We start from the raw sequence: 22,892 nt of genomic DNA on the forward strand, positions 1-22,892 counted from the left end.
TGATACACACCTACGAACTACCTGATCAGCACCTATCCTAAACAAGTAAGGGTCTTCCCAGAAGTAGTACTTAAGGTCGGAGAAGAATTTCTTCCGTTGTTGATGGGTAAGCCCTTTTCTTATGATTCTACTAGCTAGGTAATTTGCGAAGTCGGCATACCAAGGACTTTTGTCTTTTTCCTGCATGACTGCTTGGATATGCATGAGAATTTCGTGTGGAAAATTATCATCGATAATTTCTTTGTGAAGTTCTTCTGAAGCTGGGCATTCTAAGCGCGAAAAATGGTCTGCGGCTACATTCTCTGCTCCCTTTCTGTCTTTGACTTCTATGTCGAATTCTTGGAGTAGTAGAATCCATCTAATAAGTCTGGGTTTGGCATCCTGCTTGTTGAAGAGGTATCGTATGGTGGCATGGTCGGTGTAAACTATGGTTTTGGAAAGAACTAGGTAGGATCTAAACTTTTCAAAGGCGAAAACTACTGCTAATAACTCTTTTTCTGTTGTGGTGTAGTTTTCTTGTGCATCGTTAAGAGTTTTACTAGCATAGTAAATTGGGTGAAAGTGTTTTTCTTTGCGTTGTCCAAGTACGGCTCCAACTGCAAAGTCACTTGCATCGCACATGATCTCGAATGGAAAGGTCCAATCGGGTGTAGTCATGATTGGTGCGTTGATAAGTTTGTCTTTTAATATGTTGAATGATTCAACACATTCTTCAGAGAAGACGAATGGTGCGTCTTTCTCTAGAAGTTTGGTCATAGGTTTAGCAATTTTGGAGAAGTCTTTTATGAAGCGGCGGTAGAAGCCTGCGTGTCCTAGAAAGCTTCTAATGGCTCTGATATAAGTTTGTGGTGGAAGTTTGGATATGGTTTCTATTTTGGCCCTATCAACTTCTAGTCCTGCTTGGGATATCTTGTGACCTAGAACGATGTCTTCTTTGACCATAAAATGGCATTTTTCCCAGTTGAGTACTAAGTTTACTTCTTCTCACGTAGCCAACATTTTGTCTAGGTTTTTCAGACAGTGATCGAAGGAGTCTCCAAAGACTGAGAAGTCGTCCATGAAAACTTCCATAGAGTGTTCGATCATTTCATGAAAGATGGCCACCATGCAACGTTGGAAGGTGGCTGGAGCATTACATAATCCAAATGGTATTCTTCGGTAGGCGAAGGTTCCATATGGACATGTAAAGGTGGATTTCTCCTGATCCTCAGGAGCGATGGGAATTTGAAAGTATCCGGAGAATCCATCAAGAAAACAGTAGAACATTTTTCTAGATAATCGCTCAAGCATTTGGTCGATAAAAGGAAGTGGAAAATGATATTTTCTTGTGGCGTCATTAAGCTTTCGGTAGTCGATGCAAACTCGCCAGCCTGTGATGGTTCTCATTGGTATTAGCTCGTCCTTCTCGTTCATTACGACCGTCATTCCTCCCTTCTTGGGTACTACTTGAACGGGACTAACCCATGGTGAATCCGAGATCGGGTAGATTAATCCGACATCAAGCAGTTTGATTACTTCCTTCTTCACCACATCTTGCATGTTGGGATATAGACGTCTTTGATGTTGGACCACGGGTTTGTATTCTTCTTCCATGAGAATTTTGTGAGTACAAAAGGAGGGACTGATGCCCTTGATATCCATGATCTTCCATGCGATAGCCTTCTTATGGTTTTTGAGAACCTTAAGAAGTTCCTCTTTCTCTTCCCCGGCAACGGCGCCAAAAAATTGATGGGTGTGTGCGGCTTGTATAAAATATGATAGATTGGATATTTGCTTTTGCACAAGATCGTGTTTTAAATTTATAAAAGTGATTTCTACAAAGAATAAATACACACAAAATAGGCAAGTGTACCTATCGTATACGTAGAATAGTATTGGTAAGAACCAAGTATCGATCCGTGGACACAAATGCTTCTAATGATAAATCGTTGTTTTACTTTAATTGGAGGTTTTAATCATTTTGGGGTTAATTTTTGAACTTTTTATAAAATATAAATACTTATATATATAATATATAGGTGACCAAGACGAGAGATTCTAAACGAGTTGTTCAATTATGCGAAGGTTACCATCTAAGATCAAGAGTCCACTCCATTTTAGCATTGATAATTAATATTCAAACATGTGGTAGACTTGCCGTAATAATATATGATAGATAGCTCCTTAATCCTTAAGTGAGCATCTTTGGCACGAAGGAGGTAGCATGCGCATTTTAAAGTCCATCCTTTCTTAATGTCATGCCACCTCAATAATGTCAATTTAAGTTGGCAAGTAGTTTCGTAAAGTAGAAATATTAGGATTGACTTCGATTTCTCAAATACCAATTCTAACAACTTCGGGTGGTTGTAGTTAACTCACACAACCTCCCCTTGGTTGATTTATGTAGGTTATAATTACACATTCAATTAACATATGACTTCTTTAACTAATTTGATATCCTAAGCAAAGCTATTTTCATATTACCAAGGTTTAGAGAAATACATCATAACTTATATCTCATCATTTCTAAGTACAATATAAGGATCCGTGTTTCGATAATGTATCAAAGTATTTCTATTTTTCAAGAACATGAATCGATCATAAAAGATTGCCAATGGGATTGACAACCACCAAATTTGAATTAGTGATTTAAGATGGTGAAACATTTCTCATCAAAAGATAATTGTAATATAACCATGTACTTTACTAGACTACACCACATGTTTTAATTAATCATCAAGTAAAACAAAGCTCTTTCATAGATTTTAGATGGTAAATGGAGTTTAGCTCATAAAGAGTATGATGATAAACATTAAGATGAATGATGATAACAAATACATGATTAAACTTGTAACAATCTAACCAAATGTAGATGAATCTTCCTCCTTAATGGTGGTAATGATGGATGATGATGATGGTTGATGGTGATGACCTCCAAGCCTTCAAACTTTTCACTAAGTCTTCTATGTGAGTGTTAGTGTGTGTTTTTATAAGTGAAAACCGGATAGAACTCTTTTCAAGGCACACCAAATGAGTGCAACATGAGCCACTATTTATAGGCAATCTGGAGTGAGAAGCACGGCCCCGTGCTTTCGTAGGCACGCCCCCGTGCTTTTTAGTGACATGTGCTAATTATTTTTGTCGTTTCTTGAAGGTAGGCATGGCCCCGTGCTTCCTGAGGCACGCCCCCGTGCTTTTTAGTGACATGTGCTAATTCTTTTTGTCGTTTTTGAGAGGTAAGCACGGCCCCGTGTTTCCAAAAGCACGGCCCCGTGTCCAGCTGTTCACTATTTTGTCTTTTCTTGTAGATTATTTGTCTTTTCTGAAAAATGACCAGAAGCACGGCCCCGTGCTTCCAAAAGCACAGCCCCGTGTTTCCTAAAAGCACAGCCCCGTGTTTCTAAAAGCACAGCCCCGTGTTTCCTGAAAGCACAGCCCCATGTTTCCTGAAAGCACAACCCCATGTTTCCTGAAGCACAGCCCCATGTTTTGCTGTTTTCTTTGGTTTTTCTTTGTTTTTTTTTCATTCGTTTCTTCGTTTGAGGCTTGGATTCACCTGAAAATACATTTTAACATGATAAGTAGTTATTTTAACTATATTATACGATAGAAGTTGCAGTTTTTAGAGATTATTTGATGCTAAAAAGATGTATATTTTTTATACATCAAACATCGCCACACTTGAACCTTGCTTGTCCTCAAGCAAGCTACTTATAAATATTCTCTAAAAATAGCAAGTTATGACCATAGCTTAAACATCCCCAAAAGAGTTCCAAGAAAATGGGAACAAAATAACCAACCTTAAATCACAGGAATATATGTAACGACATATAAAAAGGTGATTTTGTTTTTATGAGTTTCCGTTTATGCAAAATGTCACGTTCTCACAATGTTCATTCATACTCAGTTTTATATCTGATCATACCTATGATGTATGTATGTGAACACTCTTAGTTAAAATGCAACCTGTGAAAAATAATCTTGTAGCAATTTCAAATCTCCACCTTTGTGAAGGTTTGCATAGATTAGAAGGTAATATGGGTTGGTTTTGTGTGAGTAGGGATTTGGTATTTGTGGTGGTTCAAGGGTTTAGGTTAATGAGGATGGTAAATACAACTTCTGCTGCATGTCGGGGGAGTCTTAAGATGACTTCTACGGTTAGCTCCTTTCTCCCGATTGCTTTTTTTTTTACTAGTGACTCTTTTAAGGTCAGATCTTCAAGACCAGTTTTGTCGACGATGTGGATCAGTTATTCCTCAATCCTGCTCTGAACATAACTCCCAACTTTAAAGGATCGTTCGGCTTTGAGCCTAATAACCCCCACCCTCATTAGTTCGGTATATTCATGTGAGACTGAGTTTGACTTTTTCTATATCTTCTTCGTGGGATCAGTTTCCGTATCCTAAGCATCGTTCATATATTTTTGCTCTTCTCTTCATTACGTTTTTGGAAATTTCACAGAATGGTGGCCTTTGTTCATCTTGGCGCCACTTTTTCCTCACCTCATTGCTAAAGAGAAAGATTCTCTCCTTATGTTCTGGAGGCAACCTAGGTTTTTGTAAAATGTATGCAACAAAGGAAACTGAAATCGAAAGAATGCATTTCCAGTTCTTTAGGGTCTGCCGGTAAAAGACTAGTGTTGTATTTTACCGGTGAGAGGGATAAAGTGGTATGGTAAGGTTTTGTAAGGTTTTTGGTTTTGTGATTTGAAGAATGGTTTGATGGGATTGTGACAATATTACCTTCTTCCTTATACAACGCTTCGTGCGGTCTTGAAATGAATAATTGCGACAAGTTCTAAATTACACGAAACATGTGACTCACTCAAAGCTTCCGAAAAAAATATTTATATGGCATGAGGTTTATCGCACAGTAACGGAGGAATTGAGTATAAACGCCATATTTTGCATAAACTTATTCTCAATATTGCAAAACTTCTTCTTACTTTTTCACTTTTATGTAATGATTGGTTGTTTGCAAAAAAAAAAAAATTCTTGGTTTTCTTTTTAGGTTTTTAAGTAATTTTATTTGCTGCAAAAATATTTGTTTTAGAGAATTTTTATAATTAGTTGGACAAGCAATTGGTCAAATAATTCCCCTCCCCACACTTGAATCTCACATTGTTCTCAATGTGACAAGATTCATGAAAATATAAAAATTCTAATTGAGTATCTTGGGTAGAAATGGAGAGTTACTTCCCTACGGTTTAACGAAATTTCGACAGAACGTCCCCTGTTTTTCGTCCGTTTTCCTGTTTTTGTACCTGTATAATATAAAACTGCAAACATCCACAAACAACCAAGCATAAACTGCTGAAAATTGGGTATGGAATCATCCATCCCTTGCCTATCGGGCTAAATTAGTACCTAGCATAATGTCTTTGGCACCCATGGCCATAAAAGTATCCAAACCAACATAAAAACAAACAAACAAGTACGATGAAAAGTAAATTGTTCAAAACACACATAATAAGTTCATAAAATACTACCAACCCGTGCCCGTGCCCGACCTACCAGTGCCGCCAGTCATCAGTTACCCGTGTCCGGGTCAAACGGTCCCCACTGCCTGTCCATGCAATAGCCCAAACGATCAATCTCTCGCCTCGTCTATGCATATTCGGCTGCTCGCTGTGCATCTGAGGCAGCCATCTGCTCTGTAATCCTGTTAAATGAGGCGGTAGTGTTAGCTGAGAATTAATCAATAAGTCCATATATACCCTCAAAAGAGTATCGGCTATCGTGTGACGAACTGGGGCCGGGCCCTGATGAAGATGGGCCTCCTCTCTGATGGTAAGTTCGGCGGCGTTGTTGTTTGGGCGGTGATTGTCGTCTCTCATGCACATCCTGTATCATCATCTATGACGGGTTTTCTGGGTCCCAAACTTAGTTGTTCTTATCACAAAATATCCACACACCCGGGCTGATTTGCTGAACCATCTGCATGCTTTCATAGTAATCAAGGTTGAGAGCTATCGGGTCTGGATTTGGAGTTCCTTCTGTGTCTGCACCATAGGCCCTGTAGAGGTTGTAGATCCAGGGACCACCGAAGATCGGGGAATTTCCTCGGGCAGTAGCATTTTACATGAAAAGTTTGCAAAATAGCATAGTGATATTGCATGGTATTTCGTTTTTCATGCAGTACAATGCCCAAAGATCCTTTAGGTTGACAACCCCTTCACTCTGACCTCTAGCTGTGACGGTATGACTCAGCAAACGGTGGATGTACCTCATGATCGGGTCATGCAGTGTTGTGCTTTTTGAAACGCTCGGTCTATACCTTGTTGTTCCATAACTCAACTGTTCCCAAGCTTCTTCCCTTATGGCACCTGCTTCAGCTTCATCATCATCACCTTCATCTGTAAATGTTGTTTTAGCCTCGAACCAGATATCTGTGTCAGTTTCCTCGGCCGTGTAAATACCCAAATCAACTCCCAGTTGGGTGACAGAAGTTGTATGCCAAACACCCCCGCATCGGAACTCAATTGCCTTGTTATCCCACATGTCAAACTTTTTTTTCTTTATGTTGAACGAGGCCAGGAATTCTTTTGTAAGTTCCGTCACTGAATCCCCTGTCCGGTTAAAAACCCGTCTCCAAGGTCCCTTCATAATGTTCTGATAGCGGTCCCATTGGTTGACTTGTCTCAGGGTTTCTTCACATGCATGGAAGTGGGCTTCAGGATATCTGTTGTTGAGATAAGTTAATCCTTCGTTTGCCAATCGTTCCTTTGTCTTGCGGTTTCCGAAGACTAGGAATGCATGAAACTCTCCTCCATACTCGGCCATCTGCAATTTAAACTTAAATTAGTCAAAACTCATGAAAAATTTTCAATTTGCTGAAACAGAGAGCAAAGCACGGCGGCGTGCTTTCAGAAGCACGGCCCCGTGCTGCTGCTTCTGGTTCAGTTTCCTTTGATGTTTGACTTTTTGGTTGACCACGACTCGTGTTGTTTTTGACACGGCTCGTGTTTTTAATATCGATTTCTAACTTACTCAGACTCGAACCCTCGTTTCTAACCGATTATATCAATTAGGTTTAATGGTGTGTCGGGTATTTATTCTAATACCCAAAACCCGAATTGTTTCTTTCAATTAAACCCTAACCATCAAACATTCAACAATCTATTCATCATATACAAGCAAATTAACCCATACCCTTTTCGGGTTTTGACCCGATTTGGTCGATTTGAGCGATTTTAGGGTTAAACTAAACCTAAAATGACGAATTTGGACAATGTAATTGTTAAATTAACATACCTTAGGTTTAGAATCGAAGATTTGATGAAGAAATTAGCAAAATATTTGAAGGTCGGCGGTTTTCGGTTCAGAATGCAGTGATGTTAGGGCTGGTGGTTGGAGAAAATTATTTTATTAAGTTAAAAACTCGTAACTACTCTGTGACCAAAAACACGGCCCCGTGCTTTTGGAAGCACGGTGCCGTGATGCTTAGTGCAGACAGTACTGTTTTGTTTATTTGTCTGAGCTGGTTTGATTTTAACTGGGTTTTTATTTTCTGGTTATTTTAACATGGTAATTAAACATCATAGATTTCATTAAAACATAAAACTAAAGATAGATGAAATGAAAAGTACAACAACAATTCTCGGGTCCTAATACATAGTACTAGCGAAGAACAACTTAAACACGAAACGATGTCAGAACTTCAACGGCCACCACTCCCGAACAAGTCCTGGATGTGTGGTGGTGCTCGTTTGGCTTCCAAAAGTTCGTCAAGCTTTTTGTTGAGCGTAACGATTTCTCGGTTGAGAAAGTTAAGTTTGGAAGTCACATCTTTGTGGTGGCCATCCACAGCATGGAAGTTCTCGAACCTAAGCAGGTCGACTTTGTTAATTAACTCGACTACTCGAGCCTCGGTTTGCATGTTGCTCTCAACTTGATCTCTTACGATGCATTGCAGTCTCATGATTTCCTCCTCAGGGAAGGAAGATTCATGTTGTTTCCCTTTCTTCATTGGCCTCCATTCAACCCGTTTTCCTTCCATTTAGGTAGTTTGTGTTTCGTGTGAATGGAATAGTGAATTTATGCATGCATTATATAGAGACTGGAAAGTTGAACACGGCACCGTGCTTTTAGAAGCACGGCCCCGTGCTGCTAGAGGAATAAATGTTTCTGAGTCAGAGAATTGTACAGAGTCAGCGCGTATCATGCTGAAGATTCTGGGGTGACCACGGCCTCGTGCTTAGGAAAGCACGGCCCGTGCTTTTTGTCACAATGAATTTCCTTTTAATTTTTCAACATGATTTAAGATCCGGAATTTTTAGAATGACGTTTATTGTGATAATTTGGAAGTTTGGTCATCTAAAAATTACTTTTCATTAAATAAAGATCCTAGAACAATTACGGGATAAGCCCCGGTTTCCTAAGAAAAGAAAATAATCAGGTTAAGCCCGAAGTCCTAACACATTGTGCTTAATGCACTTGTTTACACATGAAAACAGAAAGTTAAGTTTCCTAGAGTTTCCGAAAGGCTTTCCTCCTCCGAATGGTCCTGGTGGTGGAAAATACGTGAAACCGAGAACTTGAAACTGGAGTTGCTCGTTAATGTCTCGGAGTTCCATTTTCATGTTTTCCACTGATTCGGTGAGTTGTACGAGACACATCTCAGCAAGGAGATTCATTTCGGTGAGTTCTTTCACGAGTTCTTGAAGTTTCAAGAGAAGCTCAATTTTGGAAACATGGCGGACATCGTTTCTCGGATATCGGGAAACGGGAATTGCTTCATTAATCTCAGTTGGCATGCTGAATTTTCAGAGGTTTTGGTTTTGGGTTTGTGCAAGGAATGCAATGACACAAGGTGCCTTTTATAACCAAACAGGAAACCAAGCACGGTACCGTGCTTTTGGAAGCACGCCCCCGTGTTTTTACTCTGACAATTCTGTTACAAACCAGTCTAACTGAGATTTTTGCAGCGTAGATGCCGGCCCGCATTTTTAGGCACAAGACCGTGCTTTTGAAAGCACGCCCCCGTGGTTTTCTAAAATATAATTTTTTTTAGATAAATATTTACAAGGCCTACTTTTGCGAAGGTCTGGGCCAGACCTTGTTTCCTTAATTTCTTATTTAAAAAGTTTGGAGGGTTAATACCTCCAGCACTTCTTTAAGTGGACCGTCGATGTATGGTTTTAATCGATGTCTATTTACTTTGAACTTGTGGCCGTCAGAATTTGAAATCTCAACTGTCCCGTAGTCAAAAACTGATTCAACTATGTGTGGACCTGTCCAACGAGATTTCAACTTTCCTGGGAAAAGACATAAATGTGTGTTGTATAACAAAACACGATCGCCAACTTGAAATTTTTTGTTTCCTTTTAAATGGGCGACGTGTAAACGTTTAGTCTTTTCTTTGTAAGACCAGAAATTTTCATATGCCAGTGCTCTTAGTTCTTCTAGTTCGTGAATTTGATCTTTCCGGTTTTTACCGGCGGACATTAGATCAAAGTTCACTGCTCTGAGAGCCCAATACGCTTTGTGTTTTAGTTCTATGGGTAGATGACATGCCTTCCCATAAACAAGTTTGAATGGTGTTGTTCCTATGGGGGGTTTTGTAAGCCGTCCTGAGGGCCCACAAAGCGTCATCTAGTTTTTCTGCCCAATTTTTGCGATTCATTCCAATGGTTCTTTCTAGGATCCTTTTAATTCCCCGATTCGAGACTTCTACTTGCCCACTGGTCTGAGGGTGATATGGTGTTGCCAAACGGTGGTGAACTCCATATCGTGCTAAGACTTTGTCCATTAAGGTATTACAGAAGTGGGTACCTCTGTCGCTGATTAGGGCTTTTGGAGTACCGAATCGTTAAAATAACTCTTTCAGAAATCGTACAACCACTCGAGCATCGTTAGTGGGAAGAGCTTGTGCTTCTACCCATTTAGACACGTAGTCGACTGCTACAAGGATGTACTTATTTCCGAATGAGTTAGGAAATGGGCCCATGAAATCTATTCCCCATACATCAAAGACCTCACAAAATTGAATGCCTTTTTGAGCCATCTCATTTTTGGCTGAGATGTTTCCGGCTCTTTGACAAGCATCGCATGCTTGGATCAAAGCATGTGTGTCTTTATATATGGTGGGCCAGAAAAATCCTGCATCAAACACTTTTCTGACCGTGGTGTCAAACTGTGGTGTCCCCCAGTAGGTCCTTCATGGCAGTGTTTGAGAATATCTAAGGCTTCCTTTCCCGATACACACCTACGAACTACCTGATCAGCACCTATCCTAAACAAGTAAGGGTTTTCCCAGAAGTAGAACTTAAGGTCGAAGAAGAATTTCTTCCGCTGTTGATGAGTGAGTCCTTTCCTTAAGATTCTACATGCTAAATAGTTCGCGAAATCGGCAAACCAAGGACTTTCATCTTCCTCATGCATGAATTTAGTTGGAATAAACCTATAATTTTAATGTCATATATTGAAATGACTTAAAAGATAAGGACCATATATGAAAATTGGTTGAGAAAAAGGTAAGGATGGCTATGGTATTGACAAGTAGCAAAAGTGGTAGACTTTTATTAGAATATATATATATATATATGCTTAAGTTTATGAGAGAAATGATATTAGTGCGAGAAATGCGATAAGTGAATATGAGCCACTAGTTTTATTTTAAGTTTTAAATATTTAAGAATAAATAAAAAAAGATGTAAATGCAATAATATATGCACACACTCTCTCTCTAATTCATAAAACTTATATAGCCATAATAAATCTCTCTCTAATTCATATATTTAACTAATTGAACTATGATAATTAAAAAGATAAATAAACACTAATTCAACATGATTTTTTATTTACACAATCTTCATTTTATCCAACAAAAATACAATTATTCATATAATATCATTTCTTTATATTAATTTCACTCAATTTATTAGCATATATCAACGTGTTTTTTAACAATAAATATTAAAACATAATATATTTTTTTTTCAATTGATATGCCTATAAAAATTATTGTCATAAATATTAATAAGAAAATATCATATAAATGTGTCCATTAAATATTAATAATAAATATACGACATACACAAAATTATATAACCTACACTTATTTTGAGCAATAAAAACGTACAACATACAAAAATTCATGCAACTTACATATGTAATTCGACATCAACAATTATATAAACTACACAAAGATACACATATCCTACACATGCGTATGTTATATGTTTTTCGTATGCAGGTTATATGTTTTCTTATTCTTAGAACAAGTGTAGGTTATATGTTTTTGTGTAGGTTGTATGTTTTTTATTGACATTTAATGCAAACATGTGTAATAAATATTTTGTATTATTCATCATAATATAACTAGTGTTGATGAATATTGATGTGTTGAGTTGGAAGAAATTGGTTTTGAATAAAAATAAATTTTAATGCATTATTTGTATAAGATGTACTGCCCGCTTTAATTCCGGCCTTTGTCTAGTCTTGCCTGAAGGGATTAAACCGTGAACAATCCACTTCTATGATTTTTATTTGGTTAAGAATTTGGACACAATGATCCCACACCCAAACTATTATACATTTATACCATCCATTTTCACAATCTTTGACTCAAGCTTTTAACAAATTGATCTTAAGTAAGCTTACAATGGACTCGACTCATTTAAATAGCTACCTTTTCTCTCTCCAATCCACTTGTTTGTGGCGCAATCCATGATGTCTCGTGCCATATTACTTAAGGGTATTATTCGGGTTCGTTTTTCGGGTTTCGGGTTTTTCGAGTCGGGTTCTTCGGGTTTTAGAGTTTTAAATCTTAACCCGAAACCCAACCCAAATCTATCACGGGTTTTTTGGGTTCAGGTAATTTGGGCTCGGGTTTTTTCTGGTTGGGTTAATCGGGTTTCAAGTATCCTGGAAAAAAAAACATAAACGAAAAAATTTTAAAAACTACAATGATAAAATTAAAACAATATACTTTTCTTTGCTTATAACGTAGATAATCAAATAATAACCAACATAACTTGATAAAACAATTCAAACGAAGAGTAAGGCTACCTCGAACCATAATCGTATTCAATCGGACATGATTTAGTTGTTCGATTACGGTTGTTATTAGTAATAAATGGAAAACATAAATGAATAATAATCAATCGATCCATAATAGTTAAATGACAACAATCGATTAAAGCCATATTCTGATGACTTTAGTGGCTAAGACTCAGCCTGTTATACCTAAAAATATAATTAATTTCAAAACTAAAAGTTTAGTCGGGTTTTTCGGGTTAACCCGAAACTTATAAATCAAATCCAAGAACCAACCCGAGTTACTTCAGTTCGGGTTCGGGTTAGTAGTTTCTCGGGTTCGACTACGTGTGTTCGGGTAAAAGTGAGAACTCTAATTAGTGTCACTAAAAAGATGAAGAAAACAGTCGAGTTTGTGCGAACATTGACGTTTGGTATTGAATATGCGAGGCACGTCACATATAACGGCCATCTTGCGACCATTCAAGTTGTGATGCCTTGATGGCATCAAGATTCAAGAACTTCATGCATTGTCTATGTGTCACAAAAATCCATGACAAAAACTAATATTTATTTTGTAATTTACTCTCGCATGTCTATTAAGTAAATCAAGGTAAAAACCGATTAGAAATGATAAAAATAATTATTAACCCACTTTACGATCTCCCACAACTTCAGTTAATTGTTGGCAATTTAAAAAAAAAAGTACATAAACATTAACAGACATCCGTTTAGGGATGGCAAAAATGCCCGAGCCCGATAGGTATACCCGAAACCCGAAATAAATGGGACGCATATACCCGAAACCCGATGGGTATGGGTCGGGTATGAGACTAGGATTTAAAAATTTTCGCGAGTATGGACCAGGTTTGGGATTAGATGATACCTGACCCGATTACCGAAAATACATACCCGTTTACCCGAACCATATACCCAAATTATATACCCGAAAAATTCTTTGTACTTCATTGGTTGTGAAGTATATATAAAAAATATATAAAAATTATAATGATATTATTTATTTATTTTCATGCTTCTATATATGGAGTGCATTATATATAAATTTGTAATTATTTTTGTATGAATAGAATGTATAAAATAATTATAATGATTAAAAAAATGTACTTGAAAGTCCCAACGGGTATAACCGATACCCGCGGGTATGCCCGATACCCGACGGGTAATTACCAAACAAATACCCGACGTGTAATGGGCCGGATATGGGACACGATTTTACAAACGGATATGGCCATAGGATTACCAATACCCGGCCTGTTACCATCCCTACATCCGTCCCAGAGATTAAATGTATTACATTTTAGTAAACTATCGAGCTAAATGTGTAGTTAATAAAAGTTCAAATAACATGACCATATCACATGGACCATCCTTATAAGTTATGACTAATCTTTTAGTTTATGCTTAAAGTAACTTAAAAAAATGTATGATATGAATATATGAACTGTTATCACCATATAAAGTCATATTTGCCCCCCCCCCCCCACCCACCCTTTTTTTGAAAAAAATAATAATAATTTTAGTTTGTATATATATCCCAAACCTTAGTCACTTTCATAATATTCAATAGGATTATTTTTAATATACTCAACTATGTGTACTGATTTTATTAAAAGAAGAAAAAGTGACCGGCGTGTCACTGTCACCTAAGCATATAAGGACTCTTGTAAACTTTTTTGTTTCTTAAAAACGCGTAATGGTTTCACTAAAAACGATTTTTAATATTTTTATAATAAGAATTATGATGGGTTGTTTGATTGGTTAGAACAAAATCTCGCCCCACATCCAAGCCTCTCATGCTCGCTAACACTCTGACGTCTCCACCCTTGGCGCCCCGAATTCACCCACGGTCTAATGGTGTTTGACGCGGTCACTTCACATACACTTGTTGATGTGGATAGGGACGTTAGCCGAGTACACTTTGTAGGATTTCGCTAGTGTTTCTCCAAATGATCATCATTTGGGATATAGCAAATTGCTCGAACGTGAAGTTTTTTGATTTATATTAAAAAAATAAATAATTAGATAATTCTAATTCCCATGGACGTTTAACTGTTTTAAGAACCTAACTTTCGAGTAAAAAAGCAAAGTAACACATAACTTTGTTGGTTTCTTAAACATTAATAACTAAAGACGGGTATGATTGGTTCATCAACAAAAAAATCTTATTATATATAAAAACGAATTAGCAAGACGCTAGCACACTTTATACAACCGCCAAAAAAAAAAAAAAACGAATCAACACACCCACCGGGGACAACTATAAAACCAACCGACACCCCCTACCCGGTTACAATCAAAAGTACCAATCCTCTCAAGACACCCCACCCAACCGTGTTATATTGCTAACCTACATAAACTCGAGCATTTTTACATCTTTCACTAAACTTGTTAAATGCATCAAGACACCATTGGAAGATCAAACTCCACATCGTTTGAGCCAAGCTACAAGGAATAACAAACTGGCTCAACTAATTTCTCGTAATCCCCACAAACCGCGCATAACACCTAGTTAACGTGGATATTCCTAATAGCCAAAGAGACATGTGTCAGGATAATAAACATGTAATGTAATCACATTAAATTTGAACTACAATAACGAACCAATTGAGATCACATTGACTAGGTTTTGATTTTTTAATTTTTGTATAACCGATTTTTATAACTAACTCGATAAACCAACGTTTATAACTTTTTTTTCCTTTTTCTTATAACAAATGCGTAAAATGTATTTCTTAAAATATTATTTCTTAAAAAAGTTAGTTATTTTGAAATAAAGCAAAACCGCCTTTCATTTGAGTGGTGCAGTGGCCAGTGGCGTCACATTAACAGGGATGTAAACAAGCTGAGTTGACTCGTTTCGAGCTCTTTTTCTAAAGCTCGAGGTCAGTCTATGGACTATTTTTTTAAGCTCATGCTCGACTCATTTATTATTTATTAACTATCATATGCACATATATTTAATTATATATATATAGTTTTAAAAAATAACCTTAAAACGAGCCTAAACCTCTAGTAGCGCCTTAAATGAGCCAAAGCTCCGCTATGCAATGTGAATTGATATTTTGATATATAGAAGTCTAAAAGAAGGAAACTTAAAAATACATGACGTTCAAGCTCAGCCTCGGTATATAAACAAGCTTTCTCTAAGACTTATGCTCTCCTCGAGCTCGAAATTCTAGACTCATTTTGAGCTTTTTATCGATTCGAGCTCAGATTCCGAGAAGGTTTTCTAAATTGATAAAATGGGGCATCAAGAATTTGATCCTCCATGGTTGAAACCAATGTTAAAAGCTGAATACTTTGTTACTTGTCATCTCCATCAAGATTCCAATAAAAATGAATGCAATATGTTATGTTTGGATTGCTACATTAGTAATGCTCTGTGTTCCTGTTGTTTAACCCACCACAAAAATCATCGTGTTGTTCAGGTAAAACTTATGCCCACCATCTGTTCGATTAAATGCCTCACTCAACTCCGTTGTGTGGAATCTAGCTAGGCCTGTAAACGAACCCAACGGACACAAACATATAATCGGGAAAAAAAATTGTTTGTGTTCGGTCATTAAGAAAATGGGATGTTCGTGTCCGTTTATGTTCGTTTGTTTAAAAACTAAACAAAAACAAACGCAAATGAACATAATTGAACAATTTTAAATGAGCCCCTTTATGTTTATATATTTATATAAATATAACACTTACGTATTTATTCAAATCTAAACGAACAAACATAAACAAAAGAACATAAATGGATGTTCATGAAGATAAATGAACGAACAAAACTTGTGTTCATGTTCGTTCATTTAGTAAATAATCAAACATAAACGAAACTTCCAGCCAAACAGTTCATGAACACTCGGTTCGTTTACATGCCTAGATTTAGCTACATAATGTAATGTTATCTTAACTTGTTGTGATTGATTAGATTCGGCGATGTTCCTACCAAAACGTGGTTAGGGTGAGCGAGATTGAAAGATATTTGGACATTACATGTGTGCAAACAAACATTATCAACAGTGAAAAGATAGTGTTCTTGAACGACAGGCCACAGCGTAGACCTCGTAAAGGAGTTGCCAACCATTGTGAGATTTGTGGGCGGAGGCGTGTTCACGGCTTTCGGTTTTGTTCACTTGGTTGCATGGTATATAATTTACTCCCCATTTTGCACATTTTCATGCATTTGGTCAGTTTACTACATTGAGTTTTAAAGGTGTTACAAGTTACTGATTTATGGTTGTTTTATGCTTAACTCGGTGGTATGAAACATGATCAGGATGGTTATGAGCCTGACGAGCCGCTTATTCCTAAGAAAGTGCAAAAACGGAGGTGATTTAGTTCATGGGATTAATTCTGCATACATTAATCTTTGAGTATTTATGATTTATAAAGTTGTTTGTTTGCAGATTATTTTATGGACATGAGCTTGGAGAGAGCGTTCATCAATCTACTACAAAAGACGAGATCCAGTCTGGTGTGCACTCTGGTTCTTTATATCTACATTAAAACAGTGTTTGTTCATTATGTTTCTAATTGATGTCATTTAGGACCAACATCATTGGCAAGTATTTACTGATAGTTGTTAGTAACATACCCGACAGGTAGCGGCAAGAGCGAGTTCATCACCCCTGATGTTGAGGAGTATTGGGTCCCGGTTCATCTTTCTTCTATGCAAATTAAACAATACTGCTCAATTTTAGCTTCAAATTCGGAGGCACTCAATTCGTTTTCAATAAAATCTTCATTCAGTGGTGTTATCACACAGATCCAAAAGGTTCTTTTTGTGGTTCTATTTTATATATTCTGTTTGGTAAATGCTTCTTAACCTTGATAGTTATCTTTGCAGTGTTGTGATCACCCATATCTTGTGGACCCTACTTTGCGTAACTCTCCAAAAGATGCTTCTTTGATTGATGATCCATTGGCTGCTGAAATCAATGTCAGTGGAAAACTGCATGTTTTTGACAAGCTCCTGTTAGAGATTAAACGATGTGGTTTGAGAGCACTCGTTCTGTTTCATGTAACTAGATTCTTGAACTTATTTTAGCTTCTTTACATTTTGTTTATTTTAATGAATTGTTTTTGTTGATTGACAGTCAGCGACTAATTCAGGGAAGATATCAACCAGACATAGTCTGGATGACCTTGTTCATCAGAGATTTGGGCGGAATTCGTATGTATGCATCCCCGGGAAGAAAAAGGTATCATTAGACATGTTCAACAAAGCAGAGAGTGAAAGGTTCGTATGCTTATGTGAGTATCGTGCCTGTTGTTCAAGCATTAGGCTTTCTCGTGTGGATGTTGTCGTATTATTCAACAGCGGTCGCAACCCGTTATATGACATAAACGCCCTCCAAAGGATCACCATCGATTCACATTGTGGGCGGCTACATGTTTTCAGGTTGTATTCAGCATTCACGGTTGAAGAGAAAGCACTGATTCTTTCAAAACAAGGTACCCCTGTTGACAGTTATATTAGTTGGAGAGTCTGCCAGCAGTTGTTAGGATGGGGCGCGTCCTACTTATTCAGTAATCTCCAAAGCTGCACCGACTCTGTACCTAAGTCGTTTATTGACGATTTGGTTCATGAGTTGTCACCCCTGTTGAGGAAAGCGAGTGTGGAAACGGGTCCCACTAACCACTTAATCATATCAAATGCGCCGATGCAAAACGGAGCTTATTCTGAGTGTATAAAGTTATTTGGTGAAACTGAGACCCACACAAAAGAAAGTGCTTCTATTGATGAGTACTTGTTTGATAACGAGCACTATGTATTTTGGAATAATTTGGTCAAAGAAAGTCAACCTGGACCGGAAAAGCCTTGTAGCAGGTTGTCTTGGAGAGTTCCAAAGCCAACCCGAAACTGGTTTGAATATGAAAATGCAGTAAGATCAAAGCCGAGGAGTAAAAGAAAGTTGGTTAAAAATGTGGGAAGAAAATGGGGAGGTATGACAGTTATATTATCAACTAACCTTAACGCCATATGTTTGATCAGTTTACTGTTATTTCATACAGGTGCATGTTTGACTGCTACACCATCAATTGTTTTGAATCCAGGAACACATGGAGGTCAACAAAGTCAAACCGATCAACCTCCGCCGCATACTGTTGAAGCAGAAATTGAAAGAATCCAAAAGGAGCGAGAGCAAATCGCGAAATCACATAAAGAAAAGGTTTTTCTTTTCTTTTAGTTATGTTATTATTAATTGATGGATTATAAGATGTTGTTGGATGCAGGAATCAATGCTTCTTGCTGAACTCGAAAAGGAGATTTCAGAGATCCGTAAGAAGTATGACGGATTGATTCATGACTCGAAGACGTGTTCAACAGATGAAGATATGATCCTTAAAGAGTATGAGAAGCTTGTTAATGCCAATAAACTTCTTGCTGAGATTTTGTCACAAAATTGGCAGGACACTCCTATTCTAAAGAAAGCACAAAAAGGTATCTATCTATCTATCCATCTATCTCTACAAGTGATTCATCTTTCACAAGAATATAATTTGATTACTGTTTTGTATCTTTTGATTACAGAAACTAGCACGTTAAAAATTCTTCAAATCCCTGCATCTGCACTGGTTGGGCCCAGAAGTCCATGTTCGACCAGTGGTCTGACCACCTACTTACCTGGGCTGAGTTTATCCGGGTCAGGAGTACGCTTTCCTGCCACTGGTGAACCATCTCTTGAGCCATTGCCTCCAATGTCATATATATAGATATTTTATGATGTTAATATGCTTGCTTAAATATGCATGCATTAGGTGTTTATGGGTGAGTTAATTAACTTAGAATTTATGAAGCGGCTTAGTGTTTGTTACTACTTACTAGCAGTTGAGTAACTCCTTTAGGACTGACTATAAATGTACTCATATTCAGAAATATAAATAATTAGTTACATGCACACAAATGCTTAATTTGCTTCTCTTTGTTTTGGTTTTTCATGGCTTGATTGACCTCTTCTCAATGTTGTTAAAGATAGTCAACAGTTGTGGGTTGAACACTTGAACTAGTTTTGTCAGTTGGTCAAGTGGCTTAGTTTTTTTTATTGTTACTAGCAGTTGAGAACTCCCTTGGACCTATAAATAGCCAATATGTACTTATTCATATTTATATAATTTATTTTAGTTTTTTAGGTGTAAATGGCATAAGAGTGTGAGGTCAAAGTGGGAGGGAAATTAATTTGAAAGTCAAAGTCCCTATTTCTCAGTGACATTGACTATATATTCAGGAATTTGGCAAATTGGTTCTGGTTCCACTATAAGAAAATTGGAAAAAGTCAAGGAGAATGGTCTGGAGCATGTCCAAATTTGGAAAGCTCAAGATTACTGATATTGATACTAATAAAAGCCATGATAGTGTTTAGGGATGAGATCGGTACCGACCATCGGATATATCGATACCGAATTTGAACAAAACATAGTACCTAATACCATATCGAATGTATTGGTTCGGTATTGATATTTCGGAATGGTACCTGCTTTGGTACAACTTTTTTTCTTCCTAATCTCAATTGATCGTATTAAATTCATTTGTAACCAAGGGTAATCAAGAAACCAAAAATCGTATCAAATTCATTTGTAATCAAGACCCCATTATACCAAAACCAAAACTTACAATTCAAAGCGGAACCAGGAATATTGGAATCGTGCTACACAATTAGATGATCTATACTAATGTTTATGTGCACCTTATGATCTATTGACCAAACTTATTCGGGCAAATTAAATAATTATCTTAAAGGTTTTCTACAGTCGTGTTGACTCTTAGCATTAATGTTTTATATTGAAACTTTAGTATAACGTTTTTGAGCAATCAACAACTCAAATAACTATAACATTCTAGTGTAGTTTTAATGTAGTATTTGGTGAGTGTTTACTTTGGCAACTAAACATATTGTTTATCATAAATGGTTGTTAGCTAATTGATGGGCTTACTCACATATAAATTAGACCCATTACTTATGTGAGCTGATTGATGAACTTACTCACTTATAAAATTAGGGTTTCCCCTTAGATGGTTATTCACCACCACCAAAAGAAAAAAAACACACAAATAACTTGCTCTTAAAGGGAAATAAAGTCGGCCTAGTCAGCGAGTAGTCGATCTTCGGATCCCTTCCGGAGGCAACTTTCTTTAAGTCGGGCCGAATTAGTCGGAGGCGGTCAAAGTTGGTCAAAAGTTGGGCTAGGCGTTGCCGAGTCGGCTAGGGTACTCCCTAAGTCGGTCAAAAGTCTACCAAATAGTTCGGTCAAAATTCGGGCCAGACAACGTCAAGTCGGCTAGGGTACTCTCCGAGTCGGTCAAAAGTTGGGCTAGGCGGTGCCAAGTCGGCCAGCAGTGGCGGAGCCACATATAAGTGACCGGGTTCGGTCGAACCGGGTTAATTTTCGGTTTTATATATTACTTATAGCTACAATTTAACAAGCGAACTCATTCTTTTTTTGGCAAATGAACCCAGTATCACAAAATCTCTAGAAACATTTAATTGTTCGCCAGTGAAAAAACAAAAACATAAATTTTAAAGAGAGACCGCGATGACGTTTTCTTCAACTAGTTTGTCGTTGATTTTATATTTTGAGAATTCTCCATTTAATTTTAGAGCACCCATAGTGAAGAGGAAGATGACATGAGAAGGATTCCTATCATTTTCTTTGTACTCATAAAATATATATCTAGAAAAATATTGTTTTTGTTATAATAATAATAATATATGTTGAACCGTATTTTGTTAGTTGGTTGTCATCATTCATCTATATTTATTATTATTATTATTTTGAAAGGCTAAAATATTATTAAAAAAAACTACAGTACCTAGCAGGAAACTTGATATGAAAGAACATACAACACCAAACTTGAAATTTTTTAAAATGTAAACTTACACTAACCTGACCAATCGAGTTCCTCTTGTCGGCCCATATTTTTTACCCATAAGAAAAATATCCGAGCTAACCGGATGAGTAACGGTTATATGAATGACGCTTGCAATACACTAAAAATGAGTTCTTTTTTAAAGTTGTGATCGAAGATGTTATGAATCGTTTTCAAAACATGAAAACATGCAAGGAACAATTACAATATGTAATAATTTTTTTATTTAATATGACATTGTATTTTGTTAAATATTGATTATGTATTTTTGTTATGATAGTGATAATGCGTTTTAGTTATTTGGCCTAATGACCGACTAGAACCATCTGGGCCGAAAAATTTGACGCCAAAAAAAAGTCGATCACCGAAAAATTTCGAACCCATAGGAAAAGATTTCTAGCTACGCCATTGTCGGCTAGGGTACTCTTTTGACATGAATTCTGCTTATTTTAACATACATATAATATATAAAAAAATTAATTGTATTTATATTTACTATTTCGGAGTACTCTCTAATCGACAGTCCAGGCTCCAGGGTCCGCAAACAATTTGCAACCTTGTCTAAGGGTTACCAATCAATCAGTGAGACATCATAACGGGAACGATCAGGATTCATAATTGGATCATCTCCCTTCTCTAATGTCTCGATTTAAGGTTTTAGAATCTTGATGCATAATTACTAATTAGTATAATGGAGAAGTTTGGTTCCACAAACATGTTTTCTTAAACCTTATCTATATAAGTTATAATTGTGAAAAGAAACCATCAACTAACTCTTTGGTGGCATGGCTTGTGTAGATTTCTGTAAGTGTAAGTTAGTCATGCTGTGATGGGAATTCCTACTAGGGTTCGAACTCCCCTCTAGGCGTAGAAATGATTTTTTGTTTGTATTAGTTTTTATGTAAGTTACAGGTTTGAGGCACATATAAGGCAAAAGCAAAATACGTTTGTGTTTATTTTTTTGTTGTGAGCTCCTTTCCTTTCTTTGACAGATTATTTGTTTCGACCTACTTTCTTTTAACAACTTTTTTAGTTTCTGTTATTTTTTTGTTTGGTCATTTTACTTGTGTTTTATGTCTAAATATAAATAAACTTTTTGGTGTCGCAAGTCCCTATTGATCACTTGGCCGCACCTTATTGATGAAAGATAATTTATTTTGTTTTGTTTTAGTTTCGGCACCGTAACAAACTGGACTGAAACCAACCAAATTCATGTAGATTCATCGCGTTTCGTTTTCATTCCAGTACCGTAACAGACTTTACGAAAACTGACTGAATGTTCATTTTGTTTGATTTTTAGTTTCGGTACCATAATGAACATGATGAAAACCGACCGAATTTGCGTAGACTTATCGCCTTAACATTCGGGCTCGACAATGGCCATGTTCTACCAACCCTCGAGTTTTATCAACCGACACCACATCATTGATCCACCTCAATTTTTATAATCTATTTGTTTTAGTTCCGATACAATAACATATGTAACCGAAACCGACCAAATTTGTGTCTACTTACCGCCTCAACGCTTCGAATTGACAACACTTCAATTTTACTACCGTCCAAGTTTTACCAACTTGATCGGCGCAACGCGCCGGGTAAAACTCTAGTTTATTTATGTTTATGATTGAATCCACATGTTAAGGTTCTTGTTCTAACCCATGTCTCAAAATATAATGAATCCAAATGCATGTATCGGGTTCATTTCGTATCAACGTACTTGTGTACACGACCATTTAGAACAGACCCTACAATCAGATAGCTATCGTTAGAGCCGATTAAAAGTAGTAGTAATTGATTCATCTTTTAATTCAATCAGTTTAGGTTCAAAATTACATCTAACTGCACATACGTGGCTCAAAATACTTATGTACACGACTAATTACAACGGAGCTTAGAATCAAATAGCTACTATAAAACAATCATTACTCAAGAATCTGTTTAGCATATTTGAAGAAACACTAAAAGACCCCGGCAGATTAAGGATAATCTTAGGGTTAAGTAGATGTTTCCCACGAGGGTTAGGTCCGGCAAAGATGGTTATTCTTCTCAAC

At 36.9% G+C, this 22,892-nt stretch overlaps 1 protein-coding gene and 1 pseudogene across 2 annotated transcripts; both read left to right on the plus strand.

Annotated features, from left to right (window-relative positions):
- The first annotated feature begins 15,185 nt into the window (after nt 1-15,185).
- Nucleotides 15,186-16,305, plus strand: LOC143545352 (protein RGF1 INDUCIBLE TRANSCRIPTION FACTOR 1 pseudogene; annotated as a pseudogene). The gene is made up of 3 exons (XR_013137413.1): nt 15,186-15,406; nt 15,901-16,114; nt 16,223-16,305. The product of XR_013137413.1 is annotated as a protein RGF1 INDUCIBLE TRANSCRIPTION FACTOR 1 pseudogene (transcript).
- Nucleotides 16,306-16,850: 545 nt separating this feature from the next.
- Nucleotides 16,851-18,763, plus strand: LOC143545378 (helicase protein MOM1-like). The gene is made up of 5 exons (XM_077037288.1): nt 16,851-16,992; nt 17,069-17,918; nt 17,988-18,145; nt 18,210-18,417; nt 18,508-18,763. Exons 2-5 carry the CDS (start codon nt 17,186-17,188, stop codon nt 18,687-18,689), a joined length of 1,281 nt encoding a protein of 426 aa, XP_076893403.1. The 5' UTR covers nt 16,851-16,992; nt 17,069-17,185; the 3' UTR covers nt 18,690-18,763.
- Nucleotides 18,764-22,892: the final 4,129 nt, after the last annotated feature.

This window comes from Bidens hawaiensis, unplaced genomic scaffold (assembly GCF_021521415.1).
Source record: "Bidens hawaiensis isolate Kalapana, Puna unplaced genomic scaffold, B.hawaiensis_p1.1 tig00013942_1, whole genome shotgun sequence".
NCBI classification, from domain to species: Eukaryota; Viridiplantae; Streptophyta; class Magnoliopsida; order Asterales; family Asteraceae; genus Bidens; species Bidens hawaiensis.